Source organism: Arvicanthis niloticus, chromosome 12, assembly GCF_011762505.2.
Source record: "Arvicanthis niloticus isolate mArvNil1 chromosome 12, mArvNil1.pat.X, whole genome shotgun sequence".
In the NCBI taxonomy this organism is placed as follows: Eukaryota; Metazoa; Chordata; class Mammalia; order Rodentia; family Muridae; genus Arvicanthis; species Arvicanthis niloticus.
In genome coordinates, this window is record NC_047669.1 from 2527501 (window position 1) to 2552870 (window position 25370).

The 25370-nt window shown below is 38.6% G+C and overlaps 1 protein-coding gene and 1 pseudogene across 3 annotated transcripts in view; one reads left to right on the forward strand and one right to left on the reverse strand.

Annotated features, from left to right (window-relative positions):
- LOC117717868 (sperm-associated antigen 6) overlaps nt 1-25370 on the reverse strand; it is a 62621-nt gene that overhangs the window by 18135 nt on the left and 19116 nt on the right. For all 3 annotated transcript variants that reach the window (XM_034515318.2, XM_076942524.1, XM_076942523.1), the window contains one exon: nt 6823-7006. In XM_034515318.2, the coding sequence (XP_034371209.1) occupies nt 6823-7006 (184 nt within the window). The remainder of the gene's footprint in view (nt 1-6822; nt 7007-25370) is intronic.
- Nucleotides 20291-20728, forward strand: LOC117717942 (ADP-ribosylation factor-like protein 16 pseudogene; annotated as a pseudogene).

Genomic DNA, 25370 nt, shown 5'->3' on the forward strand with positions numbered 1-25370 from the left:
GGGTGGTCACTGCTTCTCTCTCACCCACCACATACATCTGAGGGAAACAAAAAAGAATTCCAAGCATGATTTGTATAATTCATTAATACAATATTCATAATTTCTGTTAATTATTGGCCACTGGGCATAGTGGTACATGCCTCTTTAAAAGATAAGGCAAGAAGATCAGGAGTTCTGATCTTACTATGTATCTGAGGCTGGCTTAGGCTACAAGAGACCCTGTCTTAAAAAGAAACAGATCAAACACTGGGCTTAGAAAAATTGAGCCCAAATTGACCTGGAAGTCTAGTCTCTGAGGATTAGATCTAATATCAGAAGGTGCCATGCAAGCAGTCAAAATAATAAAGCAATCAACAGTGCTACTAGCTGTAGAGCTTGTGAACCTCAATAATGACCAGCCAACAGATACCCCTGATAATGCAAGAGTGGTACTTTTATCTTGTGGGTGACCAACAGCTGTCTAATTAAATTTAAGATTTAAGGTCTGATCAATAGGAGGGAATCCATGGCTGGAACTGTAAACCTAAAGAACTACCATGGGCTAGAGAGTTATAGATGCCAGACCCACCATTTTCCTAAATCAATGCAATCTCTTACTGGATTCTAAATGTATCCTTGTACTCAGCAGAGGAAACTTTTACAGAAATCTATGACTGGTCAAAGTACAGAGAATAACTGACCAACTGTAGGGTACACAGCCCCAAATGATATATCCACCATGCGACTCCTACACCTAGGGCTCAGGCAAAATCACTGAAGATGATTTTCATGTTTGTGTAAAAGAGCAATTTTACCTACTGAACCATATCTTATTCTACCAACATAGCAAATCAACATGTGTGTGTGTGCACATGAGCACATGCACACATGCATATACACATAATAATTGAAAACAGGTCGTTCATTTGAAAGAAATTTCAAGTATGTAATAGGAGATATAAATGGAGTGGAAATGATAAAAAAAATACAGTCTCATGTATGAAATTCTCAAAAAAAAAAATACTTAAAAAGCTAAATTAAACAAAAAAATTCCATTTGACTTAAATTAGTATCTTTTTAATATGTGTATACTGGAATATAATAGGCCTAACATCTGTAACATGAAAATAGAACTAATTCTACTCATGGGTAGAATCCTACTCAGTGGTTTCCAATGTCACACATAGTTTCTAAAAGTAAATTACAACTCTGAGAATACAGTTAAGGCTGGAGATGAAGTTCAGTGCAGAGTACTTATCAAGTACCCAGCAAAAGATAAATAAATAAATCATCAGCCTAACAATAAACTCGAAGCCATGAACTTGCTATAGTCCCTTAACTCATAGGCTAACCATCTCAAATCAGTCTAAGCCTTGTATTCCTAAATGTGTTATACAGGCACAACGCCCATGAGAGTATTTTATTTAGAAATAGCTGAGAGGAGTTAACAGACAACAGTCCAGGTTACCTTACATGGATAGTTGGTTTTCAAAACATCAGAAGTCCACAGAATTGATGTTACAAATATTTATATATTAATGTTCATTTTGATTAGAGACCTGTCTGCTCCTGACAGCTTCCTATATTGAATTCTAAGAAGAAATTGAGCATCCTTGGAGTTACTCCAGTTGTGAGGTGACAGCCACTAGGCAAGAATTGCCTCTTCCCATCTACAGACAAATTACTGTCCAGAAAAGGACACACTTGCAGAATAGTCGACTGATTATATCTGCCTAGACAGAGTAATCAGCCCTTAATAATTCTGCATCACTAAGGTCTGTCAGATGATTCTGGGCCAGAAGGCTGAAGATATGATGCTCCAACGGTCGATAGTATAGGGGCTTTCCAGGTGTTCAGCGGTCTCTATAAATTGGCTAAGTTTTAGAAGCTTTGCTTAGTGCTTCCCATAATTTCAGTTAACTCAGTCATTCTGGACTTCTGACGGGGTTGAAGACCTATAGTCTCATAGCCAATCCTGGCTATTTACTTTGAGAGAAAAGATCTGAGTGGATGGTTTTCAGCTGACATTCATTCTAAAGCCAAGAAAAAAGCCAGGTTCAAAACTAAGTGTTTTAGTTAGGAGAGATGACAGAGGTTCTGGTTAGTCAACACAATGATGGACTGGGTATTAGGACTATCTTGTACCTCACTGGTACAATTAGGAATAATTATGCTCTAACTGTATTTTGAGAGAAAAGTTTTATTTTAACAGGAAGGTGATATGTAGGAAGAGCTAAGGGGGAAGGAGTACTGAGAGGAAAAGATGGAATAAGGAGAGGAGAAGATGAAGGAGAGGAGAAGCTAGGTGATGAGAGAAAGAGGGGGGAGACAGGGAGGCAGATGTTCATGTATTTCCACCAGTCAAAGATAGTTGATATATCTAGGTTGAGTGTTAGGTTACACTTCTGATTGAGCATTACCAAACTTATAAAGCCTTTGATTAACATTTTGAAAAAAATTGTATAAAAGCAAAAAGGGAAAGGGGGCATGGGATAGGAGTTTTCTAGGGAGAAGAAATGGGAAAGGGGGATGGCATCTGAAATGTAAATAAAATATAAAATAAAAAAATCATCAGCAAAAAACATAAATTATCTTGTTCAAAACAACGGTTTCTCTTTATACTTCCATATCTTATCTTTCATGTAGCAGGGTAGCCATACTTATGGCTCACAGCCATTATGACAATCTACATACACAAAACCTGTACAATGCCAGCCAGACCAAATCCCAACATGAAGAGGGGAGGTAGGCAAAAAGCCATATTTCTGCAAATTCTGATTTCCATGGAGTCAGAGCCTGAACCCTACTTAAGACACCTCCAGTCAGTCCCTTTTTCCCACCTACTAGCATAGCAGCCACTTCATCTACTGTAATGATCTGGGACTTGCTGGGAGTCTGAACCCTCAAAACCCAGTGTGGCCCCAGGAGTGAAAACCAAACATTACTCCTCTAATCCACAGTCAACCAGACTCAGTAACAGCAACTACAGAACTCAACACACACCCAATACAAGTGAGACCAGCTATTCACTCAAAGAACTACTACAAACATTGTAATACCAAGGCCTAGATCTCAAAAACACAAACATGAACAACCAAGACAATATGCCATCTTCAGAAAACAGAATTCCTACTGTAATATTCCTTGATAAAAGGATTTTAGCTGAAGCACAAAACAAAATCTTCAAAAGAGCAATTCTGAATCTGTTCAAGGATCCTAAAGTGGATAAATGCTTTAATGAAGACTATGGAAACACAAAAATTTTAATTAAATAATATAAATAATTCAAAATACAGAAATAGAATTTAACAAAAAAAAAAAATAGCAAAGTCAAGCCATGCTGAAATAAAAGCCTCACTAGCAGACTAAACAAAGTAAAGTCAGGCATGAAGACAAGGTAGAGGAAATAAATACGTTGGTCAAAGAGAATGTTAAATCTCTAAAAATCTAGACACAGAACACGGAGGAAATTTGGTGCTCTATGAAAAGTGAAAATCTACAAATGGTGGTAGTATAGAGGAAGAAGAAGACACCCAGAACAAGAAGAAAATATTCTTAGCAAAATTATAAAAGAAGATTTCCCAAATCTAAAGAAAGATAACAATAGACATGCTAAGGTGGATAGGGGAAGCTCATGAGGATTCAACCCTACACAAAGAACTACAGGCACCTAAGGAATACTAGAATCAGAAGAAACGGTCGTTCCCAGGGAAGAGCGCACCAACTGGTTGTCCAATACCAAATGGTCATGTCTCAAAACATACCTACAAATAACATTATATAGACAGAGCAGGGCATATTTATGTTTTCAAGAATATATATGGTTTAAAAGAGCAAGGAGGGCTATATGGGAAGATTTGAAGGTAAGACATTGAGAATATATGTCTAGTACTGTAAACCTAGCCAAGAACCCAAGAATGGAAATAGACCACAAATGAGAGCCTTCTACTACCATATTCTAAATTAATGTAGTGTCCATCTGTTTTGTACATGTTTATCTTTATACACATGGATCAGTGCAGCTCTCACCGCTCATCAACGAAGCTTCTTTTTGAAGTTGGATTGAGAGTGTTAGAGATATCTACAACTGGTGATAATGCAGAGAGTAAGTGACCATGAAATAGCTAGCCCCACATGGAACATCTATAACACAGCTCCTGCACCTAAGGCTTGAGAACATGGCAGGTGAACAGGGAAAAGATTTTAAGAGCCTAAGGAGCAGATTACTGCCACAAGACAGTATCTTATAGACAGGACAGGGTGCTGCACCCATGAACTCTCAACAAGACCTGCAAAGGCCCACAAGTTAACATGCTAACAGGGGCAGAGGAGAATTTCACAAGGCTCCACCCCTAGATGAAAAACTGATAGGCTGTTGGTGTCTGTGAAGGAAGGAGAACCAGTTGTTTTCAGGACAAGTTTCCAATCCTAATTAGTCAGCCCTAAACATATGCACATCCAGGCAGCACCAGCTGGACTCAGTAGATGATAAATGTAGATATATAGATATACACACACATATATAAACAACAGTTATAAAAGAGGCCATGAGTCTGAGAGGAAGTAAGAGTGAGAACACAGAGGACATGGAGAAGGATGAGAGGGAAACAGAAGTGGTACAAGACTGGGTAGTCATGGATCAAGTTCTCAACCCCAGTGAAACCCATTGGGTAAACAAAATAAAATAATAAAAGTATAAGGAGGCTGTGCTGGATAATTTTATCTCAACTTGACACAATCTAAAGTCATCTGAGAGGAAGGAATTAAGGGAAGGTCTCCATAAGATCAGACTGCAGGCAAGCCTGTAAGGCATGTTATTAGTGATTAATGGGAGAGAGCCCACCCCATTGTTGGTGATAGCATCCCTGGACTGGTGATTCTGAGTTCTGTAAGAAAGCAGGATGAGCAAGCCATGGGGAGAAAGAAATAAGCAGTGCCCCTCCATGGCCTCTGCATCTTGTCCTGCCTCCAGAGTCTTGACGGGTTTGATTTCCTGTCCTGACTTCCTTTGATGATGAACTGTGATGTGGAAATATAAGCCAAATAAGCCCTTTCCTCCCAACGGTGTTCCGGTCGTGGTGTTTCATCATAGCAATAGTAATCCTAATGAAGACAGAGGACTAGTTAGATAGCAATAGTAATCCTAATGAAGACAGAGGACTAGTTAGATAGCAATAGTAATCCTAATGAAGACAGAGGACTAGTTAGATAGCAATAGTAATCCTAATGAAGACAGAGGACTAGTTAGATAGCAATAGTAATCCTAATGAAGACAGAGGACTAGTTAGATAGCAATAGTAATCCTAATGAAGACAGAGGACTAGTTAGATAGCAATAGTAATCCTAATGAAGACAGAGGACTAGTTAGATAGCAATAGTAATCCTAATGAAGACAGAGGACTAGTTAGATAGCAATAGTAATCCTAATGAAGACAGAGGACTAGTTAGATAGCAATAGTAATCCTAATGAAGACAGAGGATTAGTTAGATAGCAATAGTAATCCTAATGAAGACAGAGGACTAGTTAGGGAAAGTACAAGGGTTAGTGGGAGGCAGACCAGAGTGGGTAATGGGGTTAGAAGGAGCAAGGTGGGTAAAACAAAATACAGTATGTGTGTGTGTGTGTGTGTGTGTGTGTGTGTGTGTGTGTGTGTTAATAAAGTCTATTGTTGCATATCACTAGCATATGCTAGTTATACAAAAAACAAGTGCTGCCTACTTTCCCAACGGGTAGTAAATAACAGCCCTAAATGAGCCTGTGTAGACACCAAACTCTAGAGGCCTTGAAATGAATTTTAATATATTGATTATAAAGCCTATGATAATAATATTCTTTCTCAGCTTAATTTTATTATGTTCTATTTCTTTCCTGTCTCTAACAGTGTTGCTATATTTCTGGGTTGCCATCAGTTGTCAGAAGCAGATAGTAGAGTTGTATGATCAAGTAGTTAACACGGACTTGGACGTCAGAATTAAACCCAAATTCTGGTGCTACCATCCACATAACCTCAGACATCCTTTCTAAGTTACACTGTTTAGTAGGGAGGCAAGCACCTAAACAAGCTAGCTGAAATGTAGAATGCAGAGCCAGGCTCATAACTATTTAGTACACAGTAGCTGCTATTTTATACATAAACACAATGAAAATAACTGGAAGTTTTAAAAGGGCATCCTAATTCTACTAACTGTAATACAAATATGTAGTTCTTTATAACATATCCATATGAAAACATACATATATTATTAATAAATATATACTATATTATGTAAATTTCATGTAAAACAACTTATAACAAAGACTCAATGAGTTCTTGTGGGGTGACAAATCCAATATATATTCAATAACAAATTTCAAGGATTTTTTGGGGGGAGGGAGTGGTTTCAAGGCAGGGTTTCTCTGTATAGCCCTGGCTGTCCTGGAACTCACTCTGTAGACCAGGCTGGCCTCGAACTCAGAAATCTGCCTGCCTCTGCCTCCCAAGTGCTGAGATTAAAGGCACACATCACCACTGCCCAGCTCAAAGATATTTTTATTTGACTGGTTGATTTAGGATATTAGTTGGTTTTGTTTATTTTGGTTTAAAGGCAGGACCTCACAGGAGCAATTCAGCCTCACCCTGAGCTTGTAATCTTTCTGCTTCAGTTTCCTGTATGCCAGGATAATAAGCATGCAACATTATGACTGGCTACCAAAGTCTTTGAGGACCAATTCCATCCCAGATAGCTGGACTATCATTCAAATGTGACTTTTCACCACATATACAATCACTTAATCTACTGTTTATTAAAACTGAATAATGTCATAAATCTAGAGTTTCTTTGTTTCCAAATATTCCCCATTACCTGTATTGTGTCTTGCAATATATCCAAGTGCCCAGGCTGCAGCCTCCTTTACTCCAGGGTCAAAATCCTCCAAGCATATCACCAGTGTATCCAGAGCTCCACAGTCAACTATGGCCTGGGCCAGCTGAGGAGAATGCTTACCAACTGCTCTTAGCACAAAGGCAGCTGCCTTTTTGTAGAAACGCTAACAGGGAAAAGAAAAGAACAAATCAAAAGGAGCTTTAAAATTACTTTAAAGAGAGCTCGATGGATCTGGAATACAAAAAAGATAAAAACGTAGCCAGAAAACTTGCTTTGATTCTTTGAAAGCCAACCATTGATCCTCTTTGGTATGTTTAAATTTACATTTTCAAATACCTAACACTTAAACATACATTTAGAAATTGTAAAAAATCAAATATAAACATAATGCTTTTCATAACGTTGAAAGTGATGCTCTCGTCACTTAAAAGGTATCTTTTAACTCATGGGAAGACTTGGACTTTTCAAACATGTCACTGTAATATCAGCTAACTCCTTTCTGTTACTTGCCTTCAGTCTCTAAGCATGGCAGGACTCTCATAACCTCAATTCATTTTCCTGATATTCCAAGTTAACCTGAAAGTCAGGTTTCAAGATGTTCTTAGCAGTCATCACATAAGGTGAAATAGTCATAAACTTTAAATTTCTCCTGGTAAGGAAATAAGCTAAACAGTCGGATATAAGTTAATTGACCCTTTTAAAAACGTGTTTTCTGGACAGAGCAATGTAGTTGCCTATATAAACTTGTGAGCATGAAGGTCCCTTCTGCCCACAGATCTCTAGGGAAACCAAGAATGTTAAGCACACAGGATCGCCCTCTCAAAGGAAAGGATATATAACATTTTTCCATCCAGAGGGCTGGAAATTGGAGGAGATTAACAGCCTGCTGATCTGAGTTATCTGTAGGGCCAGGCCATATCAACCTACAACCAGGACCAGAGGGAGTTAATAGCCCAAATGACCTCTGTGCTATGACTAAGACCAGGCCAGATCCTTCCCTAAGGAGGATTTCTTAAGAAAATACATGCAGCCTATCTCTGGAACTCATCTTATTAGAAGAAATTCCATGTACTTTGAGTAGAACTATAATTTAATTGTGTCTCCTTGTATACCAGGGATTGTATTACACCAGTAAACTTGTTTTCCAAATTGTACTGTTTAAATATGCTGGCCATAAACCACCTGACATCAGACTTTCCATGTTTAATCTAGTCTAAGTTGAGCTGAACAGAGTTTTCCTTCCAACTCCTTAGGGTTCCTTTCCTTGCCCACCTTGATGTTTGCAAGGTCCCCTGAAACTAGCACCCAATGTGGGACACACAACCCTCAGAAAAGATAAGGAGAGTTTTATTAAAATAGAAATTAGGGGTTCAGAAAATGTGAACCTCTCACTGAAAAGAGTTCACTAATTTAGTAAGAGTGGGATTAACATAAGTTCTTCTCAGTTCTTTGCAACAAAGTATTTTGTACAGTTATTGAAATATTTGTTAAGATTGAGAAAAACAAATATTCAGAAATACACCTTTGAAACTTTATATACATAGAAAATAATATAAAGAGAGCCCATGAAAGGAGAGATAAAAATCTGTCTGTTATTTAAAAAATAAAATGAAAAGAGAAAAATTTTTTTGCTAGCTACATCATGGCAGGGTAGGCAGAATAGACTCTGTAGCCACTTGATTTGAGGTGAGCCACACACTACTAGGCTCCTCCTCCACACTGCCCTCCTGCATGACTGCCTCAGACTCAGAGCTCTCTAGCTGCTTGCTACCTGTCAGACCTCTCCACCCAGGGCCACCAGTGCACAGAGACAACACCTGAGTTCCACGGAATGGTGGACAGGGCTCCACCACCTACCTACAGCTAGTGTGGCTTCCCTAGAGCTTAGTTTCTGTTTGCTTGCTTATTTGTTTTTTATTTGCTTTCACTAACATTGGAAATAACTCAATAGATTGATCAATGTTTCCTTCATGGGGGAAAAATTAGAACCAATTGCAACTAAGACATAAAGCACTTAAGCTGATGCTGATTAAATTTCCTATTGGTCATTCAGTATAGGAAAAATATTCTCTGCTCCTGCTCATCAATCAATGCTTAAATGATTGCTTAACTTCCATGGTAATTAAACTAAAAGAGCAAAATTTAAGAATTCAGGCTAGATCAGATCGAACGTGATCATATCTGGCTAGCACCACTAAGAATCTAGCTCTCTGGAGAGTCTTTGATAAATTCTATTTAAAATGTATGTAGCAAGAAATCACAAAGGGAAACTACCCTGGAGATAGAAAACCTATGAAAGAAATCAAGAGTCATAGACGCAAGCATCACCAACAGAATACAAGAGATAGAAGAGAGAATCTCAGGTGCAGAAGATTACATAGAAAACATTGACACAACTGTCAAAGAAAATGCAAAGTGCAAAAAGCTCCTAACCCAAAACATCCAGGAAATCCAGAGCACAATAAGAAGACCAAACCTAAGGACGATAGGTATAGAAGAGAGTGAAGATTCCCAACTTAAAGGGACAGTAAATATCTTCAACAAAATTATAGACAAAAACTTCCCTAACCTAAAAAAAGAGATGTCCATAAACATACAGGAAGTCTACAGAACTCCAAATAGACTAGATCAGAAAAGAAATTGATCCCTTCACATAATAGTCAAAACACCAAATTCACAAAACAAAGAAAGAATATTAAAAGTAGTAAGGTAAAAAGGTCAAGTAACATATAAAGGCAGGCCTATCAGAATTACACCAGACTTCTCATCAAAGACTATGAAAGCTAGAAGATCCTGGGCAGATGTCATACAGACACTAAGAGAACACAAATGCCAGCCCAGGATACTATACCCAGTAAAACTCTCAATTAACATGGATGAAAAAACCAAGATATTCTATGACAAAGCAAAATTTACACAATATCTTTCCACAAATCCAGCCCTAGAAAGGATAATAGAGGGAAAATGCCAACACAAGGAAGGAATCTACACCCTAGAAAAAGCAAGAAAGTAATCTTTTTTCAACAAACCCAAAGGAAGATAGCCACACAAACTTAATTCCACCTCTAACAACAAAAATAACAGGAAGCAACAATCAATATTTCTTAATATCTCTTAACACCAATGGACTCAATTCCCCCAATAAAAAGACATAGACTAACAGACTGGATATGTAAACAGGACCCAACATTTTGCTGCATACAGGAAACTCACTTCAGTGTCAAAAGACAGACATTACTGGGGGGGACGGGGGTGGAGAACTACCTGGAAAGGGCTGGAAAACAATTTTCTAAGCAAATGGTCCCAAGAAAAAAGTTGGAGTAGCCATTCTAATATTGAATAAACTCGACTTTCAACCAAAAGTTATCAATAAAGATAAAAAAGGACTCTTCATACTCATCAAAGAAAAAAAATCTACCAAGATTAACCCTCAATTCTGAACATCTATGCTCCAAATGTAAGGGCACACACATTCATAAAAGAAACTTTACTAAAGCTCAAAGCACACATTGTATCACACACAATAATAGTGGGAGACTACAACACCCCACTCTCAGCAATAGACAGATCATGGAAACAGAAACTAAAGAGACACAGTGAAACTTAGAGAAATTATGAACCAAATGGATTTAACAGATATCTATAAAACATTTCATCCTAAAATCAAAGATTATTCCTTCTTCTCAGTACCTCATGGTACCTTCTCCAAAACTGACCATATACTTGGTCACAAGACAGGTCTCAACAAATACAAGACTGAAATAATCCCATGTATCCTATCAGATCACCAGGGACTAAGGCTGGTCTTCAATAACAACAAAAACAACAGAAAGCCCACATACACATGGAAGCTGGACAACACCCTACTCAATGATAACTTGGTCAAAGAAGAAATAAAGAAAGAAATTAAAGACTTTTTAGAATTTAATGAAAATGAAGGCACAACATACCCAAACTTATGGGACACAATGAAAGCAGTGCTAAGAGGGAAACTCAAAGTTCTAATTGCCTACAAAAAGAAACTGGAGAAAGCATACACTAGCAGCTTGACAGCACACCTGAAAGCTCTAGAACAAACAGAAGCAAATACACCCAAGAGGAGTAGATGGCAGGAAACAATCAAACTCATGGATGAAATCAACCAAGTAGAAACAAAAAGACCTATATTAAAAAAATCAACAAAACCAGGAGCTGGTTGTTTAAGAAAAATCTTTCTTTCTCTCTTTCTTCCTTCCTTCCTTCCTTTTTTCCTTCTTTCTTTTATTCCTTCTTTCTTTATTTCTTTTGTTCTTTCTTTTGTTTTGTTTTGTTTTGTTACTCAAATCTAGTCTAACAGGAGTCAAACTGAAAAAGAAAACTTCAGTTGAGAAAATGTCTCCATCAGATTGCCTAGCAGGCAGGAGATCATTGCGTATTTTCTTGACTGATGATTTACTATTGCAAGTGCCATCCCTGAACAGCTGGAATAAGAAATCAGTCTGCACAAGATAGTAATTCTATTCCTTCATGCCCTCTTCTTTAGTGCCTACCTACAAGTTCATGTTTGATTTCTTATCCTGACTACCATTCAAGATATAGGATGAAATAAACTCTTTTCTTTCCAAAAAAATAAATTTTAAAAAAAGTAACATCAACAAAAATGTATGTAGCAGGTTATGAGCTCATTAAATAAAGCTGCAGCAGTAGCACATAGAAGTAATCTCTTATCAATTACAGAAAATTCTGCATGTCCTAATTCTTCACCTGGTCTGTAATTTCTTGCAAAAACTTATAAACTTAACAATGATGGGACAGACATATCTTAACAGCTTACTGGTAAAGAGCCTACAGAAACTACTGCAGCCGTAGATAGACTGCAGGTTGATTATTTGCTCCATATTGATAATAATCAGCACATTGCATTAGCATGTCACTAGGATCTATAGATAATCATTATCCCAAATAATCCCTTTTAAGGTTTTTGAAGAAAAGTCATAGGTATGGACTAAAATTACATCTAAAAGTCATATAGCAATTGCTTTTAGTGCTTTTATAGATGGCTCTTCAAAAGGACATGGAGCTTATGTTTTATATGTAATTTACACATGCTCACAAAAAGATTGTACCCGTCTCTAGCTGTGCACCTCAACAATCTAAACTCTTCATAATCAATCAGCTTTTATTAAATGTTTCTAAGCCATGATGATTTTAACTGACTGCTGTTTATTTAAGTAATCAGTCTTCCAGTAGTGATGTGGAGCTTTGGAAACCCAGCTTGCACACCCTCACTCAAAATGGTTATCCTGAAGGAAGACATTAACTCAACATTAACTGATCTCATGTATAAATTAGCACATGAAGGAGAGAGACACTGGGTATGGAAATCAGCCTAAACTGAGAGAAAAGAAATGTTGTAGAACGGTTGTGAGTGTAAAAAAATTACAGCGGAAGGAAACCTTCGAGGCGCGTGAAGTGGAGCCTAGTGAACAGGGAGTCAGGACCGATGGAACCCTGTTTGAAGACAGAAATGGAAGAATGGTTTCATGTGCCCTTTCAGCCAAGTTTCTTCCTTTAAAACAGAGAGAGAGAATAAATTTAAAATTTATCTTATTAAAACATGACAGTAATACTGAACTGCTGGCACTCTCTCTCTCTAAAAAACAGGAACAGGAATGACCTGCCGAGATGGCAGCCAGGAGCAACTGTGATTGTCACTGGTAAAAGGCAGCATCAAGGAAAGTTCCTAATCCTCCTGAGCACTCTGCTTCTTTCTTTCTTTTCTTTTCTTTTCTTTTTTTTTTTTTTGTTTGTTTTTGTTTTTGTTTTTGTTTTTGTTTTTGTTTTTGTTTTTGTTTTTTCGAGACAGGGTTTCTCTGTATAGCCCTGGCTGTCCTGGAACTCACTCTGTAGACCAGGCTGTCCTGGAACTCAGAAATCCGCCTGCCTCTGCCTCCCAAGTACTGGGACTAAAGGCGTGCGCCACCCGTGCCTGGCTCTGCTTGTCATTATAGCTTCCTTTTAGACAAAGGAGACAACAGCAGGTCTTCAAGACAGTTTTAATTAGGATGGATTTTTCTTTTTTACTGTGAAAGTGAAGAGTTTCCCTCAAATTGATGGTTTCTTTATTATTGTTGTTACACATATATAATGAATATGTAAATATATAGATATAACGCTAAGTTTGTTTACTGTGGCTTGTGTATATTCAATTTCAGTGCTGAGTGTTCACAGGACATCATATGTCACTATTGTAAAAAATATATACTGTATTAGTAATAGTGTTTTGCTGTGGCATAATTTCTGCAATTTCTTAAGTTATATCACTAATTTAAATTGTTATGTCTAATACTACCATTTAAGTTATATTTACTAATTTATTATAAATATTAGAGTAGAATTTTAAAATACCTTTACAAAGACTACTATTATACAATAATAGAAAAATAATGTTGACATCGTCTTCTTGATATTTAACAAAGTTGTTTTTATTCTGTGGAATTATCAAATTTACAGTTTATAAGTATCCATGGCCAAGTTCTCGTGGTCAAGGCCTACAGTTTAATCCTCCTGATCTATTTCTCTTGCTTTTTACTTGCCCTGCACTTGTAATGTTTCTTCTTCCTATTTCTAACCTTAAAAATTGCCTTGGGGACTGGGGGTCAGCCTCACTGCCAGTTGCCATGAGGTCAGCACCTGCATGCCCATGCTTTAACCCTGCCTGCTGCCACCTGAAGTCACAATCACCTGAGCCACCCCACCTGCCAATCATCATCCTCCACCTCCAAGAATGGACTTCATAAAGATGCAGCTCTAGGAATCTCTTCCTTGATATTGAAAAACATAAACATGTGAAACCTGAGCAGAGTTAGTCCCTTTTTCTTTGCCTGTTGTCTGTTTATATGGTTGTTTGGTAAGTTGTGTTAAGGAGAATTCCTAGGAAGAAGCTATAAAAAGGCCAGTTGACCCAGCATAACTTCAGTGATGCAGAGAGACCACAAAGTTGCAAGTCCAGAGCTACACTATCTTGAGCCACCTATAGATCCCTTAATAATCATTCTGCCCTTCCTCTGGGCATGACCTAATGTCTTTTGTGACTATGAGATAAAGTCTTTGAAAGGTATGAACAGGCCCTGAGTTCCCAGAGATGGAAGGTCTAAGAGTCAGATGAGCCTGTAGCAATGTTTCACACTTCGCTGTAACTCACTAATACACTCACCAGTATGTTTGAAGCATGTGTTATTTTGTGACCTTTTGTTCTGATACTATAACAGGTTCATAAAATTGCTACCCATTGGGACATGGGATTTGAGAGATCTGAATCAGGCCATGGCCAGTCATCTTTGGCTCCAGGATAAATAAACCATCTCTTTTTATTCCTTTTGCCGTGAGAGCATTTTATTTCATCAACAGTGTCTATGGTTTGGTTCCATATAAATTTTGCTGTCATGTTTTCCATATTTCATTGTCTGTTTTCATTCTCTCTCTCTCTCTCTCTCTCTCTCTCTCTCTCTCTCTCTCCCCATTTTAGTAGTTTCAATTCTCTTTACAGTTGGTTCTTATCTTGCAATTCTTTGTAATTTTGCACATTGTTAACTCACTGTGTCTATCCATCATTTTCTGTATCTAAAAAAAAAAATCTTCTCTTCTACCATTTTGCATCTAAAATAAGGTCCGTGCTACCTTTTATACTTCAGACCTGTATGCATTCCCTCACAGACTATGCCTCTTTTCTTTGTTTCCTGCTTCCTCCTACATTTCAGTAATTAAATAATGATAGTTTTTCCTCAAAAAAACTATGAGTCACACATTTTCTAAACAACATCATAATATTGCTGTCACTGAAACACCAAATGTAGTTTAAATGGTGTCCTATAGCTAGGGAAAACAGAACTGCCAAAAAAAATAAGAGAAGGCACAATAGAATACCAGTCCTAAACAACTGCAAGAAACACAGTTCCCTCCCAAGAATCCTTAAGGACTCAACAAAAACTAAATAAGCAGATAGAGTTAGAAAGAGGAAAGTTAAAACTGAACAGCATATCTAAGAGACATGCAAAACACAAGGAGAAATGACAAACGAGCCTCAACCCTGTTGTGGCCCAAGCTGCCCCATGCTTGGGGGCCAGAAATGTTGAGAACTGCACTACCCCAGGTTTGGGGGCCAAAATGTCTCGGACCGCTCTGTCAATGTTGGAACCCACACTGCCTAAAGCCTTTTGGGGTTAAACTGTTAGAGCTCACACTGCCCCAAGCTGCCCCGGTCTGAGGGTCGGGGTTCAGCAAGAGAGAAAGTGAGGACGGACTGGAAGAATGGAGACCAGACAGAGTGTGATTCAATCCCATTTGTTCTTCCGTCTTTCTTCCTAGTCCAAGTCCCAAGTCTTGAGTTCCTAGTCCCTAGTTCCTAGTCCCTAGTGCCTCCAAGTTCCAAGTTACTTCTTCCAAGTGCTAAGTGCCTAATGTCTAATGATCTTCCAAGTGCCTAATAACTAACAATCCTTCTTCTGAGTTCTCTAGTCCAAGTGTCTAATTCCTACTCCCAAGTTGTACTCAACTCTTCTGTCTGCCTCTTGCCTTTTATATGTCTCACTTTTAAGCCATGTCTTTAAGTCATGCCCTTAGGCCTTGTCTCTAAATCTGATCTCTAAGTCATGACCTTAAGTCACACACCTTTAAGTCTTACACACCCAAGGGAAAATCCTGGGTATCTAAACCAAGATGTTATCAGAGTGTGCTCAGCTGTTGAAGGCTGATGTAATCAAGTCTCTTATCAGGGTATATGGCTCAAGATGGTTGCAAGGATGATAGCCGCCTTCTGTCGGCTCCCCACACAACCCCAAGACCCCTTCTCAAAGTATGTATAAACACAACCATCTAAAGCCTATGGATAGAATCCCAACCCTCCTATAACACACTCCAAAACACTGGAAAGGGCAGACATTTCTAAGAAATAATCCATAATCCTGCTTTATTAAAATGATTCACTATGTAGATTTCCATATAGAAGATTCAAATAAGTCAAAGAACCTGCTAAGGAAAGAGTGGAAGAGCATGGTAAAAGAGCCAGCAAAGGAGACAGGAAATGATGAGAAAGTCACAGACATCAAGGAAAAGTATCGGTGGGAGCACAGGATACAGGGGAGAGAATCAGAAAGGAGGGGGGTACAGGGGAGGGAATCAGGAAGGAAGGAGGGTACAGGGGAGGGGAACAGAAGAAGGTATAGGGGAGGGAGCAGAAATGAGGGAGGGAACAGAGGGAGGGGACCAGAAAGATGGCTGTTGGGTAGGGGACAGTGGGAAGAAAGGAAGGTAGAAGACAACAAAGTTTTAATGACATCTGGGTCTCAGGTCATGTTTATCACCATAGCTTAACCCAGCCTGAGCCCTAAGGACTACAATGCGTATACAGATAGCTTCTCTGCAGGAATCTACAAGTCAGGGGTAAGGTTTCTCTAAATGACTTTGATCTGGCAATTTGGGAGTATTTTTAAAGTGTTGTTGAGAAATCATCCTCAAACACACAGGTACCAGGCTGCTACTTAGAATCCCAGCTGTGAGTGCACTGACAGCTTCTGGTTGTCTTGAAGAACAGAAGCTGGGGAAGGGAATACACAGGGCGCTGAGATCATCACAATGAGGAGTGGATTTACCTGCTTAGTGAGTTCAACCCCATCTTGGCTCCAGTGTGTGGAGAGGAAAAAATCATGTGGTGGACAAAACATAAACAGTCTCAGCAAGTTTGTCTTTGAAATCCCAGTGTGCAACCTGTGGAGCCACTGGGATTCACCCCTCTGCAAGCGCGCAAGCTAAGACAGGGATTGTGCAGAGAGATTTTCAATAGCTTTTAAAAACCTGTGAGTACTGTTCAGTGGGACCCCTCCGAGGGCACTGTGAAGGAAGAAATGAGCCCGAGTCAGCCACAGTGTGTAGATAGAGGGGCTAGAAAACCTGTTTGCCATCAGATGAAATAGGAACTAGCTGGTGCTTTAGAAAGGCAATTTGAGGCACAGTGTGGTAGACTACACCTATAACTCTAGCATGTGGGAATCTGAGGTAAGACGACCAAATGGTTAAAGCAACTTTAAGAGCAGTTTTCTGTCTCTGGGGAGAAAGATGTGAATATGAAATAAGAGTTACATCCTTCAACACAAAACAAAAACATGCTGAGAGAATTGCATACACTAGACCATTTTATGTGATGTTTAACCATGCCGGGGGCTTATCACTCTCCATGGTTTGTGTTTCACTATTGCTGTAAGTAGGGGTAGAACCATAGCCTCACAGGATAAAACTGAAAGGCTCTGTACAATGAAAGAGTGCCATAATGGGAGTTAAGAAGCAGCATTCTCTGGGTCTGGATGAGTGAGTGGATACCTCGCTCAGGATGATGTTTTTTCTAGTTTCATCCATTTGACAGCAAATATCATAATGTCATTGCTTTTAATGACTGAGTAATGCTCCATTGTGTAAATAAACCACATTTTCTGTAACCATTTTCTGTTGAGGGACATCTAGGTTGTTTCCAGTTTCTGGCTATTACCAATAAAGTTGCTCTGAACATAGTTGAGCAAGAGTCTTTGTGTAGGATGGAGTGTCTTTGGGGGTACATGCTCAGGAGTGGTGTGGGTCTTTAGGTAGATCAATTCCCAATTTTCTGAGAATCCACAAAATTGATTTGTATAGTGACTGTACAAGCTCCACCAGCAATGGAGGCGTGTTCTCCCCACTCCATATTCTTACCAGCGTGAGCCATACTTTGAGTTTTGATCTTAACCATTTTGACAGAAAACAGAATTTCAAAGTGGTTTTGATTTGCATTTCCCTGATAGCTAAGGATGTTGAACAGTCGGGGTTCTTTGCCAACAGTCTAGGGGTTAGCCAGGATTTCAGACCCACCTCGGAGAGCATTTAAATCACCTCCCTTGGATAATTGCTCCCCGTCCCCATTGCAGTGGCCCCCAGTGTCTCAGTCAAATGACACTTTTGAGTAAGTACCAATCCCAGGACAGAAAGTCTCTCAGCTTCTCCCTGTAGGACCACGCTGCCAGAGAAGCATGAAAGCAGCCAGGCTACTCTGCACAAAGCAAAACAGGAATGTCACAAGCATCTCTGACAACAACAGGCAAGCTCCTGCATCTGTCTTGTCAGCAGTCTGTAAGAAGCTTCATGCTGCTCTGTCCACTTGGAGGAACAAAACACTTAAAAAGCCCCCTTTTTTAAATCTTGCTCAGGCTTTTGTGGCTGACCAATGGCCATGTGGTAGAGGTAAAGAAGGCCAAGTTTAATCCCCTATCTTCTTCCTCAGGGAACAGGGTTCTCCCTTCCTTCCCACTCTACCACAGTTTCCTCAAGGAACTTGAGAGACTGAATCAGGTTTTGGGGAAGGGAAAAGAATCCCACCAGGAGCATAGAGCAGACCTGAAATGCTTACCACTACTGATAGTGTGCAACATGGTAGGCTTGTCCCCACTATTAAAAATTAGAGATTCTCAGATGGAAAACGCTCACCATGACTTAGATTGGGGAGAATTGGTTTCTCAGCAGATACTCAAAAGGCAGAGACAGACAATGGTTGTCTCTCACAGTGAAATAAAGAACTGAGATGTATGAAACTTGATTTCATTGTTTTTGAGGATACAAAGGAGAATGATGGCAATTGGTTACATGTTTTTAAGTACACGTGGAATAAAGAAATCCAGGCCTCAAATGTAGAAAACAGAGGCACAGAGATAGGAGGGAGAATAAATAAGAAAAATGCTTTAAAGAAAATTTGAAAAAGTCCATGGGTTCTAGGAATGTGATCTGCATGGGAATTCTGGGATAGCTTCGCATGGCATTCATTCATAAATCAGACTGAAAATAGGCTCATACAGAAAATAAAAGGGAATTTAATTAAAGTTAAATATATTGGGAAAGATGCTAATTCAAGTTATGTAAAGAAAAAAGAGATACATATATACTCACCGAGATATTAATCTCCTAAAAGGTAGAATTTAAGTTTATATAGATGAACAAATAACTCAGGCCTTGATCATGAATAGGGGATAAGGAAAAGACCTTATCTCAGACAGACAGTAATATGTGTTTAGTAATATTTATTAATATTGATTGCTTTAATTGCTTTGAGTTGTTTGAGTTAATTATCAAACTGGAGGTGATATTAAGTTTGGTGGTATTTATGATATTAAACATCTTCTGGGGCAGAGGCCAAGCTACTAAGTTGAATCAATCTATACCTTTGATGATTTCAGGTTACTGGACCAAGAACATGTTATTTGGGGAGAGAAACTCTGTATTTGTGTTAACTGAAAAGGAGAAGAGGTTTTGGACCCTTCCCAGAGCGATATGGATCAGATATGACAGGGAAAGACCCCCTGAAGACCTTGGCTACAGAAAAGAAAACTTCAAGAATAATAAACAGGACAAGTAACTTGATCTGATTCCTCAACATGGAAACAGCCCTAGACATAAAAATATCTCTAGCCAAAACTTCAGCTAAAACAAGACAAAAACTCTTATTGATTGTGAAATCCTTAAGATTCAATGTGCCATCCTTCATATAGCATGAAGATTTATTATGATTGGTTATTGATCAAATTAGCTCAGAAAAGAATAGTCATCTTTCATCTACTTAATAAAGAGCAAAAATTTATCCTTAACTGATCTGTGCACCTTGCACAATCCATATAAATATCTTAATAGTGCTAAATTATTGGTTGTGAGATTCATATGTTGCAGAATTTACAGCTCTGACAAGATTCATCTATGAGGATGCTGAAATGACCTGCATGTCCAAGCTCCAGCTTCCTGATGCTGTCCAGAGACTTGGTTCCAGAACAGCTTCCGGAATTGCTGCTGATTCCAGATGACCATGTTCATCCAACCCTTCAGACAGATCCAGTCAAAATTTCAGTCAAGCCCAGAGCCTTCTAAGCATAGAGAGACTGGATAACAGACACTAAAACTAGCTTTCTTTTATTTTTTGGTTGTGAGCCTAGCCTTTAACAGCTGAGCCATCTCTCCAGCCTTAAAGCTAGCTTTCTTAAGTCTAACCAATTTTTCTAATCTTCCTACCCCTCCCCACCCCTTTAAGAAAATTTTTCATCACCCTATTCAGCAGGAAGGCATTATACAGAGTCATCATCCCGATTTCTTGGATTTGGGTGTCTGGTTATGGTTATTTTATAAATTATAGATAAGTTGTCATTTTAAGGGATAATTTGGAAATGGTAATAATTTTGAACAGGGAGGAAATATATGACATAGATTATTAAATTTATTCTTGAACAAAATATTATGTAGTCATAATCTTACGTTGATAGAAATCTTTATTATTGATGCAAATTTGAAGTTATAATTTCACACATTGGTACAGAATTTATATATTGATATAGAATCAAGTTTTTCATTTGGTATAAACTTTGTATATTGATACAAAATTAAGAAATCTTTAGCCAACCATACAGGGATGTGTCTCCTGCTGAAGGCTGCAGGAGTCAAAAAAAAATGCCTGCTGTGAAACATCTGCAGTAGCTGAGCTCAGCAGATGGCAAGCTAGGAGAGCCTATGCCTATAATGCCCATGGTGGGCACTGACCTCATTGATGTCATGGCCCACAGGAAGATCACTATCCTAGAGCTCAGAGGGTATGAACCCATCTGGTACAGTTACTGTAGAAACTGCTATTCACTCCTTTGACCTACACTGTTATATGACAATGGAGGAAATAAGGTTATTAAGAAGACTTCCAGATATCATTGCTTGTGCCAACATCACAGCAGAAATAAGAAATAAGCCACAGAAGAAATAAGTACCAGGAACAGCACTGGTTTGGCAACAGCATTGCTCTGGCTCCAGAATCAACACAGATGCAACATCTGACTAAAAGATGAAGACGTATGGCTGACCCACCCAGCGCCTAGGAGAAAAAGAACAACATGAGAGCCTCTGAAGGTCTGTCCTGAGAGGAGCACACCATCCAGTGTATCCTTAAGTTAAGTGGTGGGGGATGATCAGTGAACAAGCACAGATGGTATAGACACCACTGTCGTCTCACCGCTGAACAATTTCCCCAAGCCTGAGAAAGAACAGACTGCAGCAGGCTAGATGTCTTCTTGACATCTAGATAAAAATGCTTGGACTCCCATTAGAAAACTCTAGACCTCTATCTGTGGGTTTTGGACTGCACAGCTCCACTGAGCCCAGATAGTTTTTGTAGAATAAGCTGTGCCTCTCTGATATCCTTACCTGAAAATGAAGTTAATAACATTAAAAAGAAAATTCTTTTTGTGTGTTTTTGGGGGGTTGGGGTTTTTGTTATGGGGGTTTAAAGATTTATTTATTTATTATTTATAGGAGTACACTGTAGCTGTATTTAGACATACCAGAAGTGTTGATTGAATCCCATTACAGATGGTTGCGAGCCACCATGTGGTTTCTGAGAACTGAACTCAGGACCTCTGGAAGAGCAGCCAGTGCTCTTAACCACTGAGCCATCTCTCCAGCCCTATTAAATCCACCTTAAAATGTTCAACTGCTTTCCATGTCCAAGTCCCAAAGTCTCCCATATTCCTACAAACAAAAGCATACTCAGGCCTTTCACAGCAATACCTCACTCATGTTACCAACTTCTGTCTGAATCACTATTCTTTTGTTGTGAAGACACACACCATCATTTTAGAGATTAATATCTAGAATATACAAAGACTTTTTTAAAAGAGTAGTGAAGCATTTGTTAAATGTTTAGAAGTCAGGAAAACACGACAGCATCTGCTGTCATGGATGTACAGCAAGGGAACACACATTCACTGATGATGGGAGCATTAACTGGTTCAACAACTATGGAAAACAGTGTGGAATTTTCTCAAAGGCTTTAGATGGATCTATCATATGATCTAGCTACACTACTCTTGGGAATATAACTCTATACCTTATTACAGAGACACCTACTAATCCATATTCATTATTGTTCTATTTACAATAACAAGAAAATAAAAACAACCTAGATATCATCAAGTGATGAATGAACAATAAAAATGTTAATTCATACACATGGAATTATTATTTAGCAGTTAAAAATTAAATTCAAAAATAAAAGAATGAAGCTAGAAACAATTTTCCAGAGTTGAGGCAATCCATGCTCAGAAAGACAAATATCACATGTTTTTCCTGATTCATGGATCTTAGCTCTGAATCTTCAAATATGTGGGTTTCATTTAGAATAATCATTGTGGTCAGGAATTTATTATGGGCCTTGGTGGGAGAAGTATAGAACGCACTAGTATGAAGGGTTGGGGTTTAAAGGGAATTATGAAACAGAAAAGAGGAAATTGGGGTGAAAGTGGGAGGAAAGGACAACTAACACTAAAGGCCTTTTGAAAGTTCATGCGAAAACACACTACTGTAGAAGCTTCCTAAAATACGCATACACATCTACATACACACATATATTAAACGAGGTTTTTATGTACCACAGCAAGGAACAATACTCCATCTAGACACCTCATGCTAGCAAATTAAAAACCCAGTACCAGGAACTGGTTACCTCTTTTTGAGTTGTTGGCCTATATGGTATCACAGACCCACAGGCATTGAAGGCTACAGCAATACTCTAAGCTACCATCCAAAACTTGATGGCAAAATCCTATTGTTGAAGACACCACATACTTGAATTATAGAACATTAAAAAATGAATTTGATTCTCACCTCGTATCTTCATCCCTACCAGCTAGTTCTCATAGTGCTTGAAGGTGATGTGGAAGCTCCCATCATTTCTGTAGGCTATAACAATGATTGGCCTAACAAAATATGCTGGTGTAATACTGTCATGAATGTTATAGATGTAACCAACTACTGTCTGGTTGGATTTAAGTGAACAAAAATTAACACAAAGACCCTCAGATGGTCAATGCAGAGAACAAGAGACTATAGAGTTCAACTCTAAATAGTAGGGGAAGATGTGGAAGAAAGGGTGCAAGAGCCAAAAGTTGTAGATAATATCAAGGAAACTGTTTTCCAGACACTACAAGGCAGTTGCTCTTATGAACTCACAGGAATTTTGAAAGCATGCACAATACCTATGTGCTGAGAGCCTCCTGGCCTGGAACGGGTTGAAACAAGACAGAGTCGGACTCAGGGGTAGCTTTAAAGACTAATGGTCTCTCTAAGTATACTGAATATTTCTTGCTCATTCTGAGGGTTAAAAGCCACTGGCTTAGGTGATTTAACATCTGTACCCTAAAGGTACATGGGAGGTGGGGGGAGGGGAGTAATGTAGCCTTTGTTCTATCTCAGCAGCAACTGCTAAAGCTCTAACTCCCAGCCTGCTGGTTGAAGTTGCAAGAAGAAAAGGGTGATGAGAAGTGTTTGTAGCTTTTAGTTCTAAGTTCTTAGTTCTCCAAAAAGTTTCTATAAAAGTTCTCCTCTAAAAAGTTCTCCAAAAAGGTATCTAAGAAAGTTCCCTCTGCTCTCTTCTCGTCTTGCTCTTTCTGCCCGCTCTGATGTGACAATCGTAGTGCCCTTACTTCCAATGCCACTACTCCCAATGTTATGCCACTGCTTCTAAGTTCTTCTTGAGTTCAGTACTGTTCAGTTCTTTTTCCCTCTTTTTTCTCAGCACTTTTACATCTTTCAGAATACATGATCACATGGTAAAAAGTTTACCACAGTTTACATATAAATTCAAATCATAAATTGAATAAGAAGTTAACAACAGAGAATGGTTACATATATATCCATTAAGAATAGTTATCTGGCTAAACATTCATCATCTGTCACCAGTTCCACGGTTCATGGAGAGTTAAAAACCATAATTTTGTGACTAAGTTATTAATAAAGTTTTGTATAGATGAACCCAGTGACTATTTTATCTTCTGTCCTTGCACCTATAGTAAATCATTAGTTTCCTTTTTATGACCTTTGGTTAATGGTTTTACAACCTTTTGGAATGTGCTCTAAGTTGTAGATGCCTGCTTGCTGTCTCAGAAGCAATTATCTGGTTACACTTGAAGACTTGCTGAGTTATCATTGAAGTTTTGATTACCAGAGAGGACTTAATAGCAGTCCTATTATAAAAGAGCTTAATAATTACCAATATGATTTTAGGAATTCTTATAGAATCATCATTAAGAATTAAGAAGTTATCTATTTGTCTATGTAGCATCACTATAAGACAGCACATCTTCATTGTTCTGCTAAAAAAAAAAGGGTGAGCTAATACCTAGTAATTGTTATATGTTGGCATTTTTTCTAGGTTCTGCCCCAAATTACTCGCTATAAAAGGGGCTGTTTGCCCCCTCCTCACTCTCTTCTCTTGCTCCTCTTTCCTTGCTCTCTTACCCTCCCCCCTCTCTGTCCACACCCTCATGGCCAGCCTCTACTCTACTCCTCTATTCTCTCTCTCTCTCTCTCTCTCTCTCTCTCTCTCTCTCTCTCTCTGTCTCTCTCTCTCTCTCTGCCTTTCTCTGTCTCTACTCACTCAACTCCCCTCCCTATGCCCTAAATAAATTCTATTTTACACTATACCTGTCATGTGGCTAGTACCTCAGGGGGAAGGAATGCCTCAGCATGGGCCCACAGAGGAACCTCCTTCCCCCACACCATACTGCGCCTCCACTGGCTTCTTTTTCTTTTTTATAAAACACAACATTATATATATTTATTATTATTATAGATTGTATACATTTATTTATTATATATACTTAATAATAACAGGAAAAGCATATTAATACCAGGAATCTTCCCTAAAATGAAATTCTCCCCGGCCTTGTTTTTTTAAATGATGTATTTATTTATTTAATGTATATGAGTACACCATTGCTCTCTTAAGACACATCAGAAGAGGGCATCAGACTCCATTGCAGATGGTTGTGAGCCACCATGTGGTTGCAGGAACTCAGAAACTCTAGAAGAGCAGTCAGTGCTCTTAACCACTGAGCCATCTCTCCAGCCCTTCCCTGGCCTTGTCTAAAGGAGCAAATCCATCATAGATTTTAATCCATAGCAGGCAGAACCATCTCAGGAGGATCACCTGCTAGTTTTAGCTTCTCCTTGATAGCTCCTGGCACCTATGCAAAATACTGAAAGACACACCCAGGAAAATGAAAAGTTGTGGTTCTTTGCAGAGACATTAGTAAAAGACTCTCAAATCTGTATAGTAAATAATTTTTTGCACAATTATGGTAAAATGCATCAAAAAATTTTCCTTTTTCATGGAAAAGTGTATAAATCAATGCTCATGTTCACAATGTCACTGTCCTCTTTATCAGAAAACTGAAGACTGAGAGTCAAGCAGTCATTTCCTATCCTGCTCTGCTTCTGCTAGCCCCTAGAAATCACAACCTGCTCCTATCTCTATAAATTTACACATGCTTGACATCTTTTATAAATGGAATAATACAGCACAAGCCTGTGTGTCTGGCATCTTTCACTTGACATGGTTTTTTTTTAATGCTTTCTTCTTTTTAAAGATTGACTAGGTTTTTTTCTTTTAGTTCTTTGTGTGTGTGTGTGAACACATGATGTACATGTATGTGTGTACATGTATGATG